General features: G+C 64.7%; 1 protein-coding gene across 1 annotated transcript; it reads right to left on the reverse strand.

Moving 5' to 3' along the window:
* Positions 1 to 4,333: 4,333 nt before the first annotated feature.
* Positions 4,334 to 11,191, reverse strand: CSPG5 (chondroitin sulfate proteoglycan 5). The gene is given in 8 exon segments (XM_062505144.1): positions 4,334 to 4,495; positions 6,012 to 6,084; positions 6,993 to 7,181; positions 8,529 to 9,768; positions 10,184 to 10,261; positions 10,264 to 10,320; positions 10,323 to 10,436; positions 11,062 to 11,191. Coding segments are annotated over 8 exon segments (2,043 nt in total).
* Between the last annotated feature and the right edge of the window lie 7,490 nt (positions 11,192 to 18,681).

An 18,681-nucleotide genomic window follows, 5' to 3' on the forward strand; every position in this document is an offset into this window, starting at 1 on the left:
ACCCTACTTCCCACTCCTCCAAACATCTCGGCATCCCTTGTCTTTATTTTTCCCTTTTCTCACACATCCCTCCGTGAGGGTTGGGTCACGCTCAGCCTCGGCCTGTTCTCCTCCTGCCCTTGTGTTCCCAGCCAGTCCGTGGTGCTGGTTGCCGGCTGTGCCCCGCTCTGTCCCTCTCCCAGTGGCACCAGTCAGCCCAGTGGCAGCAGTGATGCAGAGGAGCTGCCGTGCCTGGAGCTGTCCCAGCCCTCGCTGGCGCATGCCCAGCTCCTCGTTCCCACACTGGGCATTTTACAGTCCACCAAGTTAAGAGGATTCTGCTTTTCTCCTCTGTTTAAATCCAGTGCAGAGTCAGTTTAATACTGGAATTGCTCCCTGTTACAGCCAGGCTGTCAGTAAAGGAGTAATTGGTATTTCCCAGCACTAAATACCAGGATCCCGGTGATTTCTGGCTACACAATTCCCAGTTACGGGCTCCTCCCAGCCCAGCACTGGTGGGAACACTGGGATGTCACCAGAGATGCTCCCCGCAGTGACCCACAGGACATGGCCCCTCCCAGACCTTCGGCTCACTGGGGAGCACCCCAGGGCTCACCACAGAGCACTCCTGTGCTGGGGGCTCAGGGATGGTCCAGAAGGGTTTGGGAATGGCTCCTCCAGCCTGACCCTCCTTCCCCTGGGAGCTGGGATCCATCCGAGCTCTGTGGCTGTGTGTGACTGCAGCCAGGCTGTGCCGTGGTGGGAGATGTGGGACAGAAGCACCAAGCAAGGGAAAGGACACAGCCTGCCTCATCTTCCAAATATTCCTCCGAGGGAAAGGGTGTGGGGCCAGCCCTCAGACAAGGAAATGTCCTCAGAGCTGTCTAGAAGAGGACAAGGGACAGACATGGCACTGCCAGCTCGTGGCACCTCAGGGAGGGACAGACCAACCTGCAATCCCAAAGGAGCAGTATCCAGACCCCAAGGTTTTGGGCACAGTTTGGGGTGTGCAGGGGCTGACAGGGACCTCTGAGCTGCTGCCACCTCCTTCTCCAGCCCTCTGCGCTCCTGAGCAGTGCCTGGTGAATCAAAATCCAGGTGGTGAGTTGGGACTTTTGGCTATTGAATAGGGATTGAGCCAGCAATCAAGAGTGTCAGGTGCTGAATCTGGGCTCAGACCATGACCGTGGGCTCTTGGTCTGGGAATCAGGACCCTGGGCTGGTGAATTTGGCCTCGTTTGGTGAATCAGGACTCACCCAATGAATCCCAACTCCGGATATTTTGTTTCAGGCGGCCGGAGCTTGTCAAGGGAAGAAAGGCTCCTTGTCTGGGGGTCGTGGCTCTAATCCTGTTTTGTGTCTGTGAGAGAAAAGAGACAGGAGGGCAGGCCCACTGCCCATGCCAGTTCCCTTCCCGCATCCCGTGCCAGCCCTTGCCGGCCACAATGGGCATCTCCCCTCCCAGCAAACCAGCCAAGCATTGAAATTTAATAGCTCTCTGGCCTCTCTGCATCCCAGTGATTAGGCCTGTGATTAAAGCCCATGTGTTGCTTTGCTGGCTGGGAGGCAAATTCCTCCTCGGGGCCCGTGAAATCGGCTGCTCCTCTCCCTCTCCTGTGTCCGAGCACGGGGAGCCCTCGGATAACCCGGTCCATCCCTCCAAAGCACGCTCCTCCCTCCTCTGGGGATGGCAGAGGGGATGAGAGCGCCGGGGCTGGGGCTGGGCTGGGCTGGTGTCCCCGGGGCACAGCGAGGGACACTGAGCCCAGGGGCAGATGGGGCTCTGGTGGCGGCTGGAGCGGGGCAGGAACGGAGGTTGTGCCTTCCCGTGGGAACAGGAGCACGCCAGGAAGGTGAGTAGGGTCTGACAGAGCGGGGGCAGTGAGGGGGTCAGGGCAGCACCCCAGAGCAGGGGGACGGGGGGACAAATCCCCCCAGAGCGCTCCCAACCTGTGCAGGAGCAGGAGCGTCCTTAAACCTGCTTAAATCCTTGTGACCCAGTTTTGTCCCGAATCCCAGTAAGTCCCTCCAGCCCATGGGGCTGAGCGGCTGCGGCCGAGGGTGGCTCCCGGATCCAGGATTCCTCTGTGGCTCATCCCTCACAGCTCCAGGGCAGGGCCTGCCCCAAGAAGCCACCACCTGGCTTTGCAGAGGGGACAGTGCCACCACTGCCCACCCCGGCTGCTGGGCTCCTTGGAAGGGACAAAAACGGGAATGTGGGCATCCCTCCAAGGTGGGCACCTCTGTGAGGAGCCACAGCAGATCCAGGATGGATGGGCTGTGCCAGGGTTGAGGGTCTGTGCCATGTCACCCTCGGCTCCTTGGTGACACTGCACGATGTGCCGTGCACATCACCTGCACAGTGACACCATCCAGGGTGGATGGAGGGGCTGTGCCGGTGTCACCTGCACAGTGACACCATCCAGGATGGATGGAGGGGCTGTGCTGGGTTAGAGGGGCTGTGCCATGTCACCCTCAGCTCCATGGTGCCACTGCCCCAGTGTGCCGTGCCAGCCTCACCTTCGCGGTGACACCATGGCCAAATGTCCCCCCAGGCTGGACAGAGGCACAGGCACGGTGAGGGAGGATCCCAGAGAGGAGCAGATCCCAGATCCCACCACACAGCCCGGCTGGGCTCACTCCTTGGCTGTCCCAAACCATTCCCTGGCTCCCTGCGTCCCACTTTGCTGACTCCCTCCAAGGGCAGCTGGAGATGAGGGGTGGCCTTCCCCATCCTGCAGTGCCCCTTCCGTCCTCTGCCCTGTGTACCCACAACGTTACATCGCTCTGGGATTCCCCATCCCCTCCAGCATCCCTGGCCTTACACAGCCATTCCTTCTCCTCACGCACAAGCACAGATCCTCTCCCATCCCAGCCATGCTCACCCCACTCCAGCTCCCTTTCCCTCCCTCCCCGTCCCACGGGAATCTCATGCCCAGGCAGGATACCCGACATTTCCTCGGACTTTCCTCAGGCATCAGCATCTCCTCTTTGCTCTGCCCGGCTCCTGCTCCAGCAGCACATCCCTCTCCCCCCGTCCCACCCTTTTTATTGCTGCGTCCACGTTCGCAGTGCTTTATCCACGTTTATCCCAGAGTTTTACCTGTCCTAGAGCTCCGTGCTGGGAGGGGGACGGCAAAGAGCAAAACCTGCTGGTGCGGGACCGACTGCCGGCTCCTGCCACCACTCCTCAGCTTTTAATCTCCCCGAGCAAGCCGAGAATTAATTATTTAGCGGCTCACAGGACCATGGAGAACATCCGATCCACGCGGAGCTGCGGCTTTGGCTCCCGCCCGTCCCGGGGGAGCGCCGGCTGCATCCCCGCACACTTAATATTGCGTGGTGATTAATGGCTCCATGTCCGCTCTCCCGAGGAACCCGGCGTGCTGGCACGTGGATGAATCCGGAATCCGGCTCCAGAAGAAATCGGTTCCTGCTGGAAGCAAGACGCAGCCGCGGCCGGAGGGGAGAGGGGTGGGAGCGCAGGGGTTCCCTGGGGAGGGATCCCTGCTCCGTGCTCGATCCCAGGGGGATGGCGGCAGGGCCGGCCTGACCTTGCCAAAGCCACCGGGACAGTGGCACCGGTTCTTCTCCACGCGAGTGGGAACTGGGAGCTGGGGGGGAATAACCCTGGGGCTTTTCACCCCAAATCGCACCGGCGCCCGGGGCAGCTCCACGGGAGGAGGCTGTTGCAGCAGGAGTGGCTGGGAGCCGTCACCCCGTGTGCAGCCTCGCTGTTCGGGGGGACCCACGGTGGGGACAGGGACGGGGATGGAGCAAACTCTCCAAACTCTGGCGTTGCCAAACACCTCCACCAGAGATCCCGGGGTGTCCCGTCTGCTGCCGGGGTGCCCGGGGTGCCGGGATGTGTTGCACCCTCGGCCTGGCAGAGGCAGGAAAGTGCCTGGACAGGGTGACAAGGGGGAGCCAGGCACCCACCACCCCCGGGTGAGGAAACAGGGACTGAATCCCTGTCGGGAGACATGTGTCGGGAGATCGCAGGCACCGGCAAGAGGCTTAACTTTAAAAAAAAAAAGGTTTATTTATTTCAAGATCTTCCCTTTTTTTTCCCTCCCTTTTTGTTGTTTTTACCTGTATTTCAAAAAAAGTGGGGCAAAAGTACAAAAAAAGTCAGTTGCGGGACGGCAAAGGTTTAGAAATCACAGCGCGGAACGAACCCAAGCGAGAAACACGGAGCACGAACCAAACACCCCCACGACACGGCCGAATTATGACTGGAATTTTCGATTTCCTCTGTACAAAACACACCAAAGCATGCCACGGAGCGGGAAGGGGCAGGGCGGCGGGAGGGGATGGCTGCGGGGGGAGCCTGGCTCCGGCCCCGCACCGCCGCTCACGTCAGGTTGTTCTGCAGGCAGTTCAGCTCCGCCACGTCCTGCTCCCCTTTGCCACCCTCGTGCTTGGGCGACGTCGAGTTGTGGATGTTGAAGGGCTCCTCGTCCTTCAGGCAGGATTTCAGCGAGTCCTGCAGCTTGTGGGGAGCGCTGGCATCGTCCTGCGGGAGAGAGGGGGGTCAGGGCAGGGCGGTGATGGCGGGGGGGACACCCAGGGAGGGCACCGCTGTCCCACCGACCCCTGGCAGACAAATGTCCCCTCCCCGGCTCAGATGGAGACACGGGGGGGGACCGCGGTGCTCCCGGTGCGGGGACAGGGCCCCCGCGTCCCCCAGCACAGCCTCCCCACCTCGGGGTGCCGCGGCCCCCAAAGCCACCAGCTCCCAGGGGCTGCGCCAGCCACAGGAACATCCCTTCCTCCATCCCGCCCACCGTCCCCTCCCCATTTCTCTTCCCGGTCCCCGCGACAATCAGCCACTCCCGGAGGAGGCACAGGGGTTGGGTTTATTGCGGTTTCTCAGCGTACAGCCGGTGCCCCCGCGCCGCTGGCAAGGCCGGGGACGCCTCTTCCCGATGTTCCCCCTGGAGCATCTCCCCGCGCCAGGGCCGGGCCGAGCCCCGAGCGTGCCCCGCACCCAGGGCAGGAGCGGCCCCGCCGGGCTCCGGCTGCGCCCGCACGGTCCCGCGGCCGGGGCACGGTGGGCCCTGGGCCGGGGGCTGCCGGGGGAGGCCGTGCTGCCTCCGGGGCTCCCGGTGCCACCCGGAGAGCGGCAGAGGGACGGGCACACCCAAGGACACAAGGACAGGATTCTCCATCTCCTGGGCAGCGACGTCCGGCCGGTCCGGAGCTGGTGCCATCGGCTCCACCGCTGCGGCACCCCCCCAAAAAACCCCTTCCCAGGGGTGTTGACCCTGCTGACCCCTCCTCATCCTCGGAGCGCCGCGTCCCAGGCACCGCGTGCCGAACCCTCCAACTCCGGAGGGGACGAGGGATGTGTCACAGCCCGAGCTCATCCCGAGGTTCATCCCGTCGGCAGCGGGGACGGAGCCGGCCCCGGAGCCTCCTGCCAGGGCGGCCGGGCCGCGCCGACGCTACGGCTGCTAAAGGCGGTCGGAAGACGGGGAACACCGGCCATGGGTAGGGAAAGGCTAAAGGGACCTACGCTCCTCCTCCGGCTCGCGCTCCGCAAAGCCCTTCGCTTCTCTCTGTTCCGAGTCGAAAGACAGGAGGGTTGGGAGGGCATCCCGGGGGATGCCGGGGGGTGCATCCCAGCCACGGCAGCATCCCGGAGACAGTCATCCTCCTGCACCCGCAGTCATCCGCTGGTCCTGCCCAGTGATGCCACAGCCAGGGAGCATGGTCTGCCCCGGCTGTCCCCTCCCTGAAAACTGCGGCACAGCCACCCCTGCCACCCACACATCGGCAGCTCGGGACGGTGGCTCCGCGGGGAGCCACATAGGCAGGAGGGGACAGAGGGGTGACACTGCCCCCCTGCCTGGCCTAGGTACAGTTTAGGTCACCGGGGACCGAGCAGCGAGGGGACAGAGCCGTGACCGTGGCAGGATGGGGACAGGAGATCAGCGCCGGGATCATGGAGAGGGGCAGAGGTTACCAGACAGAGGGGCAAGGACGGGGTAGGAAGGAGGACGGGGGGATGGTGTCACACAGCTCCTTACGTTTGGGTGGGAGCCCTCGGCGATGGTGGAGAGGGAGAAGTTGTCGTTGTGCAGCTCGGACGGGGTGCGGTATCTGCAGGAGAGCAGCGGTGAGAGCAGGACCCCACACAGCCCCCGCCCACGCTTTGGGGTGACCCTGGTTTGGGGAGGGGGGGGGTAAGTGGTCCCAAACTGGAGGTCTGGGGGGCTAAATGTCCCCAGGGATGGAAGTCTGGGCTAAATACCCCCAGATGTGAGGGCTTTGGAGCGATAAATCTTCCCTACTCTGCGGGTTTGGGGTTTTACACCCCAAGCTCTGAGGATTTGAGCTCAATGCCTCCGAATCTGAGGGGCCTGGGGACTTAGTACAGCCAGGGGTGGAGGTCTATGGGCTTAAATGTCCTGAGCTCTGGAGGTCTGGGGGCTAAACGTCCCCAGGGATGGAGTTGGGGCTAAAAGAGCCCAGTGTGACATTTTGGGGGGCTCGCTGCCCTTAGCTGTGGGGTTTTGGGGGTAGCTGGGCTCTGGGCAGGAGAGCGGGAAGGGGAGGCCGGGGCAGGGCTGGAGAGGGAGACCCGGGAGCTGGCACGGAGCTTCCCTGCTAATTACGCTTGGCATTTCCAAACACTAATTAACAGCTCATTAGGGACCGGGCTGGGAAGGCTCCCTGCTCCCTGCTCCGGGAGCTGGGCAGCAGTGGCTGGGGCGGGGGAGGGTGACCCCAAACCCTTCCCCGTCATCCCCCAGCGCTGTCCCCAGCCGGACCGTCCCCGATGGCAGCCCAGCCGGTGTCCCCAGCTCCCAGCGAAGCAGATTAACTGGTGCCAGTCAGGAGCAGCTTTAAGGGATTAGCCGTGGAGCAGGAGCCACATCCACGCCTCCCGCAGCTTTCCCACCCACCATCACCGCGTCCCCACCGGCACCGGGGGTCCCGGTGACGCCAAAAGGAGGGGCTGGCACCGGCGGGGGCAGGGGCGTTTTGGGGGTGTCCCCGTCACTCACTTGGTCTTGCGCAGTTTGCTGTTCTCCGTCTTGAGCAGGTAGAGCTTCTTGGCGAAGAACACGGTGAGCATGAAGAGCAGCAGCACCACGAGCGCGGCCGAGCCCACGGCCACGCACATCACCTGGAAGTCGGTGACGATGGACTCGCAGCGCGTGCCCTTGTGCCACGTGTAGTCCTGCGTGTTGCACCTGCGGGGGACGCGGTCAGAGCCATCCCCCGCCCCAAAAACGTGCCCCCCCCCCCCCCCCCCCCCCCCCGTCCCACAGAGCATCCTCGGGGGATGCGGTGTTTGTAGTGGGGGGGGTTACGGGTGTCTGACGGGGGTGACACCGAGTGACGTGGGGACACTGGGGGACGCCGGGCGCGGGGCGGGGGTCTCCCAGACGGTGCTGGTGGCCCGCGCCAGAGGCTTGCAGCCCCCGCGGCGGTGGGAGCACGGAGGGGACCCCCGCGTGCCCCCGAGCGGGCTCGGTGCCAGCCTCAGGGCACATCCCGGTGCGTGCGGCACAGCCGGCATCGCCTCCCGGGCTCAATCTGCCGGGGCCGATTAACGCGGCCGCCCCGCAGCCCCGGCTGCTCGGCCCTGACCTAATTCCTGGCCAGCCGCCGCTCGGGGGGCAGGGAAACCCCTGCGCATCCCGGCGGGATGGGGCTTCGGGGGGGTGCGGGGGCATGGAGAGCCCGGGAATGGGGTGCCAAGGGGACGGAAAGGTTCGGAATGGAATGGACGAAGGATGGAAAGACTGGGAATGCGGTGTCAGGGGGATGGAGAGTCCAGGGATGGAGCAGAAAGAATGGAGAGCCCAGGAATGAGGTGCATGGAGGATGCAGAGGCTGGGAATGGAGTGCACGGAGATGGAGAGTCCAAGGATGGGGTGCAAGGAGGATGGAGAGATGGGGAGTGGGGTACACAGTGGATGAGAATGCCAGGCTAGGAGGGTGGAGAGCCCAGGGATGGCATAAAGGGAATGGAGAGCCAAGAAATGAGGTACTTGGGGTTGGACAGACTAGGAATGAGGTGCAGGGAGATGGAAACACTGGGAATAGGGTGCATGGGTGGTGGAGAGCCCAGGGATGGGGCAGAGAGGGATGAAGAGCCCAGGGATGGGATTCATGGAGTATAGAGAGACTGGGGGTGGGGGTGCACGAGGGATGGAAGGACTGGGAATGAGATACATGGGAATGGACAACCTGGGGATGGGCTGCAGGGGATGGAAAGACTGGGGGTGGAGAACCCCGGGATGGGGTACAGGGGATGGAGAACCCCGGGATGGGGTACAGGGGATGGAGAACCCCGGGATGGGGTGCAGCGAATGGAGAACCCCAGAAGTGGGTGCAGGGAGATGGAAAGACTGGGAATAAGGTGCGTGGGAGGTGGAGAGCCCAGGGATGGGGAACAGAGGGATGGAGAGCAGAGGATGGAGAACTCCGGCGTGGAGTGCAGGGGTTGGAGAACCCCGGGATGGGGTGCAGAGGGCAGTGAGCCCCGGCATGTCGAGCCCCCACCCCCAGCCGCCCGGGGCCCCGTCCCCTACCGGCAGAAGGCCCCGTGGCTCTCCACCAGGTAGCACTGGCCGCCGTTGTGGCAGTAGCTGGGGACGAGGTCGCAGAGGGAGCGGCAGGAGCTGTTGTGCCGCACGTAGCCGCTCCGGCACTCGGAGCCGTTCTCGGGCGGGCCCCGCTCCCCCGGGCGCGGCCAGGCCGTGGGGCTGCCCCCGGGCAGCCCGGGCGGAGGCGGCGGGGCCGCGGCTCGGTGCCCGGTGGGCCGGGGGTCCTGCGGGCCCGGCGCGGCCGAGCCGGGCGGTCTGTAGCCGTTCTCGTCCTCCAGCCCCCCGTCTTCCTCCTCGTCATCCTCTTCCTCCTCGTCCTCCAGCTCGTCCTCGTCGTCCCCGTCGGCGTAGAAGGAGGTGGTGGGGTAGAAATCGGCGTCGTCGAAGGGCGTGAAGTCGTCGTAGAGCTCGTGGAGGGCCCAGGGCGTGGCCGCCCCCTCGGGCTCCCTCCGCCGGGCCGGGCCGGCCGCCCCCCGGCCGGCCCCGGGGAAGCCCCCCGGTCCCTCGCCCCCCTCAAACAGGTCGTAGTAGTCGACGTCGATGATGTCCGAGCCCGTCCGCTCGGCCGGGGGCTTGGCCGGGCCCGTGGCGGCGGTGATGGGCTCCTGCAGCCACGTCAGGTCGGTCCAGCCGCGGGCTCCCTGCGCCGGGGCCGGGCTGGGGGAGGCGGCCCAGAGCTCCGGGGGACCCCCCGAGTCCCCCCCGGCGGCGGCCGCGGGGCTGGGCTCGTCCGGCACGGGGGTCCGCGGCGCGGCCGAGCCCCCGGCCGCCAGCGGCAGCTCGGATTCGGCAGAGTCGGTGGCGACCTGGGGGCCGGGGGGGCTGGGCAGGGCGGCCGGCAGCCCCCCGGAGCCCCCCGGGCCGGGAGGGGAGGCCGGCGTGGGCCGATCACCGCTGCCCGGCTCCTCGGGGCTGCCGAGGGCCACCGGCACCGTGCCCCCGTCCCCGGGCCGGGTCACGGCTCGGGGGGGCACAGCGCTGGCCTCGCCCTCGCCGGTGCAGCCCGGGCACCCCTCGGGCACGGCCGAGGGCTCCGTGGTGGCCGTGCCACCCCCGGGGGGCTCTAACTGGGGTCCTGCCGCGGCCCCCCCGGCGCCCGTGCTGTTGCTGGGTCCCCCAGGGGGGTCTCCACTCGCCGGGTCCCATTTCGGGGGGCTGCTCTCCAACGAGCCCTCCCAGGGTCTCCCCTCGCCAGGGCTGGAGTTTTGGGGTGGCCACGCGGATGCTGGGGGGGGGGGGGGGGGGAGAAGGCAAGGAGAGAAAGAGGTGTCAGAGGTGCCCCCGCACCCCTGGAGGACGTGGCAGCCGGGTGGGGTCCAACAGGTCCCCACCTGCTCCACCGTGCACCCACCAGCGCCACTGGGGGGACAGAGGGGGCTGCACCCCGAATCCTTGGATCTCCCGGGGACTGGTGGGGTGAACCCCACAGAAGCCCCCCTCTGCTCTGCGGGTGCCCCCACACCCAACTCTGTGACACCCCCCTCGGCACAGCCCCCCAGGCCAAGCTGCCTTTCAAGGGGATCCATCCCCCTGCAGAGGGATCCATTCCTCCCCCAAATGGATCCAGCCCTCCCCCAGAGAAATCAGCCCCCCGTAAGGGGATCCAGCCCTTCTGTGGTTCTTGTAAGTGCACTCCATGCACACAACCCTGTAATGGGATCCAGCCTCCCCCTCCCCGCCCCACGGATCCGTCTCTCTCTGCGAGGGGCTCCAGCCCCTCTGACTGCTGCGGATGCAGCCGCTCCACACAACGGGATCAGCCCCTGCAGCGGGATCAGCCCCTCTGCAATGGAATCCAGCCCCTTCCGAGGGGATCAGCCCTCTCTGCCCCCTGCGTGTCCATCCAGACACACAGCAGGCTCCAGCCCTCCCCACAGCGAGGGGATCCAGCCCCTGCAACAGGATCCAGCTCCCTACAAGGGTACCCAGCCCCTTCCCAAGGGTATCCAACTCTCCCTGCAATGGAATCCAGCCCCCTTCCAAGGGGATCCAACCCCCTCCGCCTCCTGCAAGTACACCCCATAATCATCCCAAGAGGACCCAGCCCCTGCAAGGGAATCCTGCCCCTACTGCAAGGGGCTCCAGCCCTTCCCTGGCTCCTGCAGATGCTCCCCCTACACACGCGGGGATCCAGCCCCTGCCGCAAGGGATCCGGCCCCCGGCAAGGGGATCCAGCCCTTCCCTTCCTCCAAGGGGATCCAGCCCTCGGCAAGGGGATCCAGCCCTTCCTTTCCTCCAAGGGGATCCGGCCCCCGAGAAGGGGATCCCGCCTGCCCTGCAAGGAGATGCAGCCCTTCCCTGCCTCCTGCAGATGCCCCCCCACATAAAGGGGATCCAGCCCCAGGCGAACAGGACCGATGCCATCACCCCCCCCCCCCCCCCCACCCCCGCAGTGGGATCCAAGCCCCCGCCCAGAGGGATTCACCTTCCCCCGGGGCTGCGGCCCCCGGCAATGGGACCCAGCCCCGCTAAGGGGATCCCCCCCAACCCCGCAGCCCCCCCGTCCCCCGCTCCCCACCCGGGGGATCCCCCCCGCCCCGGGATCCGCCCCCCCCGTGCCCATCCCGTGTGTCCCGGTACGCACCGAGGGCGGCGGTCGCCAGCAGCAGGGCCAGGGCGCGGGGGGCGCGGGGGGCGCGGGGGACCATGGCGGCATGGAGGGACCCCGGCTCCGCCACGGGGCCGGCACCGGCAGCGGCTCCGCCCGCCCCGCTCCGAGCGAGCCGCGCCGAGCCGAGCGGAGCCGCGCCGAGCCGGGGGGCCGGGCCGGGCGGCGGGGGCGGGACCGCGGACGCGGCGGCGGCTCCGGGCACGGGCACGGCACCCCCCCGGCACCCCGTGGGCAGCGCCGGGGGGCGCATCCCGGGCCCCCCAGGATCGGGGAGGACACACCCCTGTACCCCTCAACATCGGGGGACGCACGGCCCGGCGCCCCCCGGCATCGGCATCCCCGGAGGGGGGACGCTGGGGGCACATCCCGGAACCCCCGGCATGGGTATCCTCCGGGGGGGCAGCGGGGGCACATTTCGGCACTCCCGGCATCGGGGGACACCCCCCGAAGCCCCCAGCGTCGCCATCCTCGGGGAGGGACACCGGGGACGCATCTCCGGGCACCAGCATCCCCGGGGCAGGGCGCACAGAGGGCACATCCCGGCACCGCCGTCCCTGGGGGGACACTGGGGGACGCATCCCGCACCACCCATCGGCATTCCTGCAGGAGGACACGGAGACACGTCCTGGCACCCCGCAGCAGCGGGGAAACCTATCTCGGGGTCCCCCAGCGCCGGCACCCCTCTCTGACCCCCCCAAACTGCTCCCGCATGGGGCGGGGACCCATCCCTGCACCTGCACCGGGATCATCCCCTCCAGCATCCTCAACAGCTGCGGGGGGACCCCCACCCTGCACCCCCACCCCGCTCCGGCCCAGGGGGACTGTGGCCGCTCACACCCCAGGGCACAGACCCCAGGGTCGGCTCGGACCCTCCTGCCGCCCCCCCCGGGCACCCTACGCCCCTGGCGTTGCTTGCGGGCTCCAGACTGGCCCAGTTGCCACCAGTTGCCACCAGGGCCTCCGTCACAGTGACCTGTCCGCGCGGGCCACGGGCAGGGGCTGCTCCAGCCCTGACCCAGCGCCAGGGGCAGCGCCTGGGTGAAGCCGGGGAAGAGGCAGAGAGAAGGGCACGGACGTGCCCGGGCTCGCAGTGGCCGCGGTCAGCCAGGGACCCTCGGCCCCTCGCCCCGGGTGCCGCCTCCGCAGGGTGCGGCGGTGCTGGGGCGGCACCCGGGGACACCCCGGGCTGCTCTGGGGGCTCAGCCCGGACCCCTCCCCGCGAGAGCGGCTGCTCCTTCGCTGTCCCCGCGCCGCTGGCTCCGTGGATCCTCATCCCCCTGCGGCCCCGCAGCAGCTCTCGGCGGGCCGAGGATTCCCAAGGTCACCGCGTGTCCTTGGACACCTCCACCTGCAGCATAGGAATGTGCCCGGCATGGCTGCTCCACATCCTGCATCCCACATCGGGCATTCCACATCCTGCATCAGGCATCCTGCATTCATTGTACATCCCAAATCCCAAATCCTGCATCCCACATTCCAGATCTCACATCCCAGATCCCAAATCCTGCATCCCACATCTGAGATCTCGCATCCCATATCCCAAATCCTGCATCCCACATCCCAAATCCCACATCCCAGATCTCACATCCCATATCCCAAATCCTGCATCCCAGATCTCACATCCCAGATCTCACATCCCCTGTCCCAAATCCTGCACCCCACGTCGGGTGCCCCACATCAGACATCCCGTACCCCACACCCCAGTGCAGGACGCTCGGGGCAGTGCCAGGAGCTCCCTGGGGACCCCATTTCAGCTCCCCCACATCAACTCGGCCGTGACCTCCTCGTGTCCTCCCCGTGTGTGCCGGGGGCTGGGCTGGGGGGACGCCGGGAGTGGGGATCCCCTCTCCCCCCAGCAGCCGCGGCTCCTGGCCGGGCTCCGTGCTGGGAACAAGCCCCGCTCTGTCCCTCTCAAAGGGGGATTGAAGGGGCTGCACCTGCTTAGTATTCCCCAGGCTTCCGCCCCTGGATGCGTTTCCAAGGGGACCAGCCGAGGGGCCGCCGGGATGGAGGGGGGGACATGGCTGTGACAGCTGGGAAAAGGGGTGGGAAGGGGCATGGGGGTCCCACGGGCTGAGGGGTCCCTGGCTGGCAGCAGGAGGCCGAGAGAAGGAGGGTGGGATCCGGGATTGGGGATGGGGATGGGATGGAGCCTGGGCATGGCAGCAGCCCACGGAAGCTTCCAGCACCCACAGGAACTCCTGGGGCAGGAAGCTGGTGGGGCCGGCAGGGACCCCCGGTTCCCCAGGGACCCCGGGGACCAGGCCTGGAGCCACCCAGGGTCACATCTTGGACACCTCGAGGGCTGGGGGCTCTGCCAGCTCTGGGACAGCCCTGGTGTCCTGGAGCAACAGCTCCTCCTCTCTGGTGGGTTGTGTGCCCATTGTCCCAGGACAGCCCTGGGACACCTCAGCCAGGGATGTTCCCTGTCCTGGGGGATCCCCCTCCCACCCTCACTGGTGTCCCCTCAGGGTATTGACATCCCAGGGGCTCCAGTGTCACCCCAGGATTCAGAACCCCTGAGGAGAGACCTTGTGCTGGGAACAAGGGGGTGTCAGCCTCCCTGCCCTGCCAGGGACAGGGCCAGGACATTCCCTGGCATGGGAGGAGCCCTCACCTCTGTGCGGAGGCAGGAACATCCAGCTGGGAGAATTCCAGAGCCTCCCTGTTCCTACAGCCCAGGTCAAAGTGGGGCTGAGCCTTAAGGCACCCATTCCAGCACTGTGCCCAAATGCAGGAGCAGCTGAGCCCAGCATGGGGGCAGAGCCAGATCCCTTCACATTCCTACAAACCTGCCCTGGATTGGGATTTGTCAGCAGCAGAGGGATGGATGAGGGATGGCAGGACAGACAGACAGACAGCATGGACAGACAGACAGACAGGTGGACAGCGATGGCTCTTCGGTCTCAAAGGAGAAATCCAGCACCGACTCCCTCAACTGCTGTTGCCAAGTCTGGGTTTTCCTGGGGGAGACACTCAGAATTTTAAGGATGATTAAAAAGGCTGAGAATCGCAGCCACCATCTGGGGCTTTTCCAGAGCTCTGTGAGCCCTGTCCACCCGTGCCATGACCTGGGGAGGGATCTCATCCCAAACCCCTTCCCTGCCCAGTTCAGCATTGGCAGTGGACCCTGCCCTACCTCGGGATCCCCAAAAACCCAAGGGAAGGGCTTTGCCCCCCAGTCCTGCTTCACGGGCAGCCCCACCCCAGCATCCTCCTCCTCCTCCTTCTCCTTCTCCCGTGGCACCGCTGGCTGCAGGTGCCTGGATCGTGCTCCAGGGTCCCATGGGGATGGACGGACAGACAGATGATGACCTGGGAGAGGCACAAGCTGGGCTTGGATCACCTCCTTCCCAGCTGAGCACCAGGAATTGCCTCATTCCTGCGTCCAGTGACAATCCCCAGGGTGTCCATGCCCTTGGGATAAGGGGCCGATGGCAGGGGCAGGACCAGCACTTCCCCCCAGATTCTGTCCCTGCCATCGCCTCTCCCTGGGCTGCCTTTCCCTCCCCCCCAGCCTGGAGCGGCTCAAATCACCTTCTCGTCACACTTCTGTCTTTAACAAATATTGGAAAAGTGCGAAGAAAATGAAGAATTGAAACAAAGAGCCAGGACTGAGGTTGGTGTTTCCTGCTCCCCTGGGACACGTGAACCCTTCCCTGCCTCTCAACATCCTGGATGCTGGGCCTGAGCCCAGCTCAGCCAGGCGGGGTTTTAGGGACAGCTTTGTCCTTGATTGGGGCTGGCACCACCCGGGCTGGCTCCGAGGTGACGAATCCCGATGCGACACCGATCCCTGGAGGAGCCGCCGCCGCATCGACCTCCAGCCTCCCCCGTGCTCAGCCCGCAACATCCAACCCCTTTGTGCAGGGAACACATTCCCCCTCCCGGATCAGGCACAAGACACCCGGCTGATCCAAAAATCACCGGCATTCAAAGTCCTCGAAGCAGGAGCCGTGTTTGGGATTGCAGGAGCAGTTTGGGGAAGGATGCTGGAGGCACAAAACCACACAGGTTCACAATCTCTGCGGGTCCTGTGGGGCTGGAGACGGGATCTTCCCAAAACAACCTTTCCCGAGCTGCACATGGGCCGGTGCATTTGGGTCTGCAGGGGCAGAGCGGGCCCGGGCAGGGGTAGAGCCCCTGGCTCCTGCTCTCCCGGCCACTCCTGAGCCACATTCCCCTGGGGATGCAGCGAGAAAAGGTGGGAAAGGTTTAATAATCACCTGTCACAGCTCTGAGCTGCAAAGAGGAAGGAGAACCCTGACTAAAGTGACACTGAGCTTTGGGGACAGGAGCTAATGGGGAGGTGCATCCCCAAGGATGGAGCTCTGCATCCCTAGGGATGGAGCTCTGCATCCCAAGGATGGAGCCCTGCATCCCTAAGGATGGAGCTCTGCATCCCCAGGGATGGAGCTCTGCATCCCAGGACACATCCCACCTGCCAGCTGTGCCCAGCACCCTCTGTGTCTGTGAATGAGCACAGTGTGCTCAGGTGACAAACCAAGCTGTCCCTGAGCAGGGTAAGTGACTCTGAGCTCCAGCACTGCTCCCACACTTTCCACCCTCCTGCCTGGAGAAGCTGGTTTAGTTCTTGTGATTTTGCCAAGAGGGCACTAAAGGCCCTTCAGAAAAGCTTTTCCCCTCCAAGGCTTTGCTTTCATTTCTGCCGGGAACGTGGGTGAGTCAAGGCGGCTCTTTCACAGGACGAGGAGTGAAGACACAGCTTCCCCCCCGGAAATGAAGGAAGAAGGCTTAGGAAGGGCAGAGCTAAGCCTGGAGTGCCGAAGATGAACCTTGTCCCTCCCACAGCAGTTTAACCATCTCTGCAGGAGGGAACCCAAAACTGGAGCAGCAGAGAGAACCAGACCTGCAGGGCACTGAGATCCACCTGGAGCATCCTCTGAGGGCAGCACCCAGACTCAGGCCAGTGGGACCACAACATCCCGCTCCTGGCACTGAAAAGGAACAAGAGGATTCCATTGGGATGGATCCTGGGGGATCTGAAGGACCCCCAGCAGCACCTGGAACAGAGCTCAGGGAGGAGATGTCCCTCAGGTCCTGCTGTGCTGACCCTGACCCTGGAAGTGGCTCCAGATCTTTGTAGGGTCAGTGACACCCAGCTGAGTGAGCAACCTTGGTCCTGGCACATGGGGACCACCAGCTCCATGCCAGGGCTGGAATTCTGGAAGCACACCTGGAAGGCTGCTGGCTTTGATGGACACCAGGTTGTTTTTATCACACTGCAACTTAAACAGACAGAAAATGAGAGATTTGGGGGGGGTGGTGGGGGGAAGAAATCCGAATAACCAGCTCTCAGTTTCCCATTGCAGCCTCGAGGTGAGATCCCCAGGGCTGCTGGAAGGGTCCCTGTGCTGTGACCCCAGCAGCATCCTGGGGTTTCTGTGAAAGGGGAAACTCCCAGCACAGGCAGGCAGGAGGGAACTGCTGCAGACAGAGGGGGCCAGTGTCCCTGGAGAGCCGGGCAGGGGTGGGCCTGGCACAGCCCTGGCACAGCCCTGGTACAGCCCTGGCACAGCTTTGGCACAGCCCTGGTACAGCCCTGGCACAGCCCTGGTACAGCTCTGGCACAGCCCTGGCACAGCCCTGGTACAACTCTGGCACAATTCTGGCACAGCTCTGGTACAGCCCTGGCACAGCCCTGGCACAACTCTGGCACAGCTCTGGTACAGCCCTGGCACAGCCCTGGTACAGCCCTGGTACAGCCCTGGCACAGCCCTGGCACAGCCCTGGCACAACTCTGGCACAACTCTGGCACAGCTCTGGTACAGCTCTGGTACAGCCCTGGCACAACTCTGGCACAGCTCTGGTACAACTCTGGCACAACTCTGGCACAGCTCTGGTACAGCCCTGGCACAGCCCTGGCACAGCTCTGGCACAGCTCTGGCACAGCCCTGGTACAGCCCTGGTACAACTCTGGCACAGCTCTGGTACAGCCCTGGTACAACTCTGGCACAACTCTGGCACAGCTCTGGCACAACTCTGGCACAACTCTGGCACAGCCCTGGCACAGCCCTGGCACAACTCTGGCACAGCCCTGGCACAGCCCTGGCACAACTCTGGTACAGCCCTGGTACAGCCCTGGCACAGCCCTGGCACAGCCCTGGCACAACTCTGGGACAGCTCTGGCACCTCACCCAGAGTTGCCTGGCAGCCTCCTCTGGGGCACCGTCTCTTCCTCCCGGGATTTTGGGGGGATTATCCGGGGTATGGGCACCGGGGTCAGCCCGGTACTCCATCCTGTAAAACCTGCAGTGAGAAAAGGAGCTCCCAGCCTCCCACATGCCATGAGAAAGGCACAGGGCTGGAACAGCAGCGAGGGGACAACACAAACTCAGACACCTCAATCCCTCCACGAGCCTCAAGGTGCATTTTGGGCTTTAAACAGGCCAGAAAAGCATCAAAATGCAGCTTTCAGGCAGCCGGGGTGGAGCTGGTGTTCGAGGCAGGACACGGGAGGTTTGGGGTGTTTTTGGGATGGACAGAGGCTGTGCCAGCGCCTGCTCCTGTTCCTGCTCCGTGCTGAGGAAAAGTCCTCCGGGTCACCTCTCCCATCTCCAGCAGGATCCGATTACTCGGATGAAGATGCAAACCCCTCCCAGCTGTACAGGCAGGAGTCACAGGGAATTTTCTGGAGCAGGCAGGAAGACTCACCCTGAGCACTTCCCTTTATCTATCCTAAGGACACGATGGATTGAAGTGACCCCAAGAGCGGTTTTGCAGCAGACCCGGCCAGGTCAGAGCCGGGTCCCAAGCCCACCTTCCATCCAGCTGCACCCGGACCAGGAAACTGAGAACAGCAAAAAATTCACTCCCTAACCTTGCTCCCTGCTCCAGCCCAGCTGTGGGGATCCCAGCACCCACAGCAGCATCAGAACCCATGAAGGGTTTGGGCTGGATTGGAGGGACCTCAAAGTCCCTCAAGTGCCACCCTGCCCTGGCAGGGACACCTCCCACTGTCCCAGGCTGCTCCAGCCCCAGTGTCCAACCTGGCCTTGGGCACTCCAGGGATCCAGGGGTAGCCACAGCTGCTCTGAGAATTCCAGCCCAGCCAGGAATTCCTTCCCAATACCCCATCCATCCCTGCCCTCTGGCAGTGAAGCCATTCCCTGTGTCCTGTGCCTCCATCCCTTGTCCCCAGTCCCTCTCCAGCTCTCCTGGAGCCCCTTCAGGCCCTGCCAGGGGCTCTGAGCTCTCCCTGGAGCCTTCTCCTCTCCAGATGAACATTCCCAGCTCTCCCAGCCTGGCTCCAGAGCAGAGGGGCTGCAGCCCTGGAGCAGCTCTGGGGGCTCCTCTGGATCTCTCCAGCAGCTCCAGGTCCTTGTGCTGTTGGATCCATGGCAGTTCTGCAGGTGGGGTCTCACCTGAGGGGACACAGGGGCAGAATTCCCCCTTTCCTGCTGCCCAGGCTGGGGAGCAGCCCAGGGCACTGGGAGGTCTCTGGTCACTCCCTCACCCACCAGCATTCCCAAAACTGGGATCCCAAAGCCCATCCATTCTTCTCCC

Source organism: Cinclus cinclus, chromosome 1 (assembly GCF_963662255.1).
Source record: "Cinclus cinclus chromosome 1, bCinCin1.1, whole genome shotgun sequence".
In the NCBI taxonomy this organism is placed as follows: Eukaryota; Metazoa; Chordata; class Aves; order Passeriformes; family Cinclidae; genus Cinclus; species Cinclus cinclus.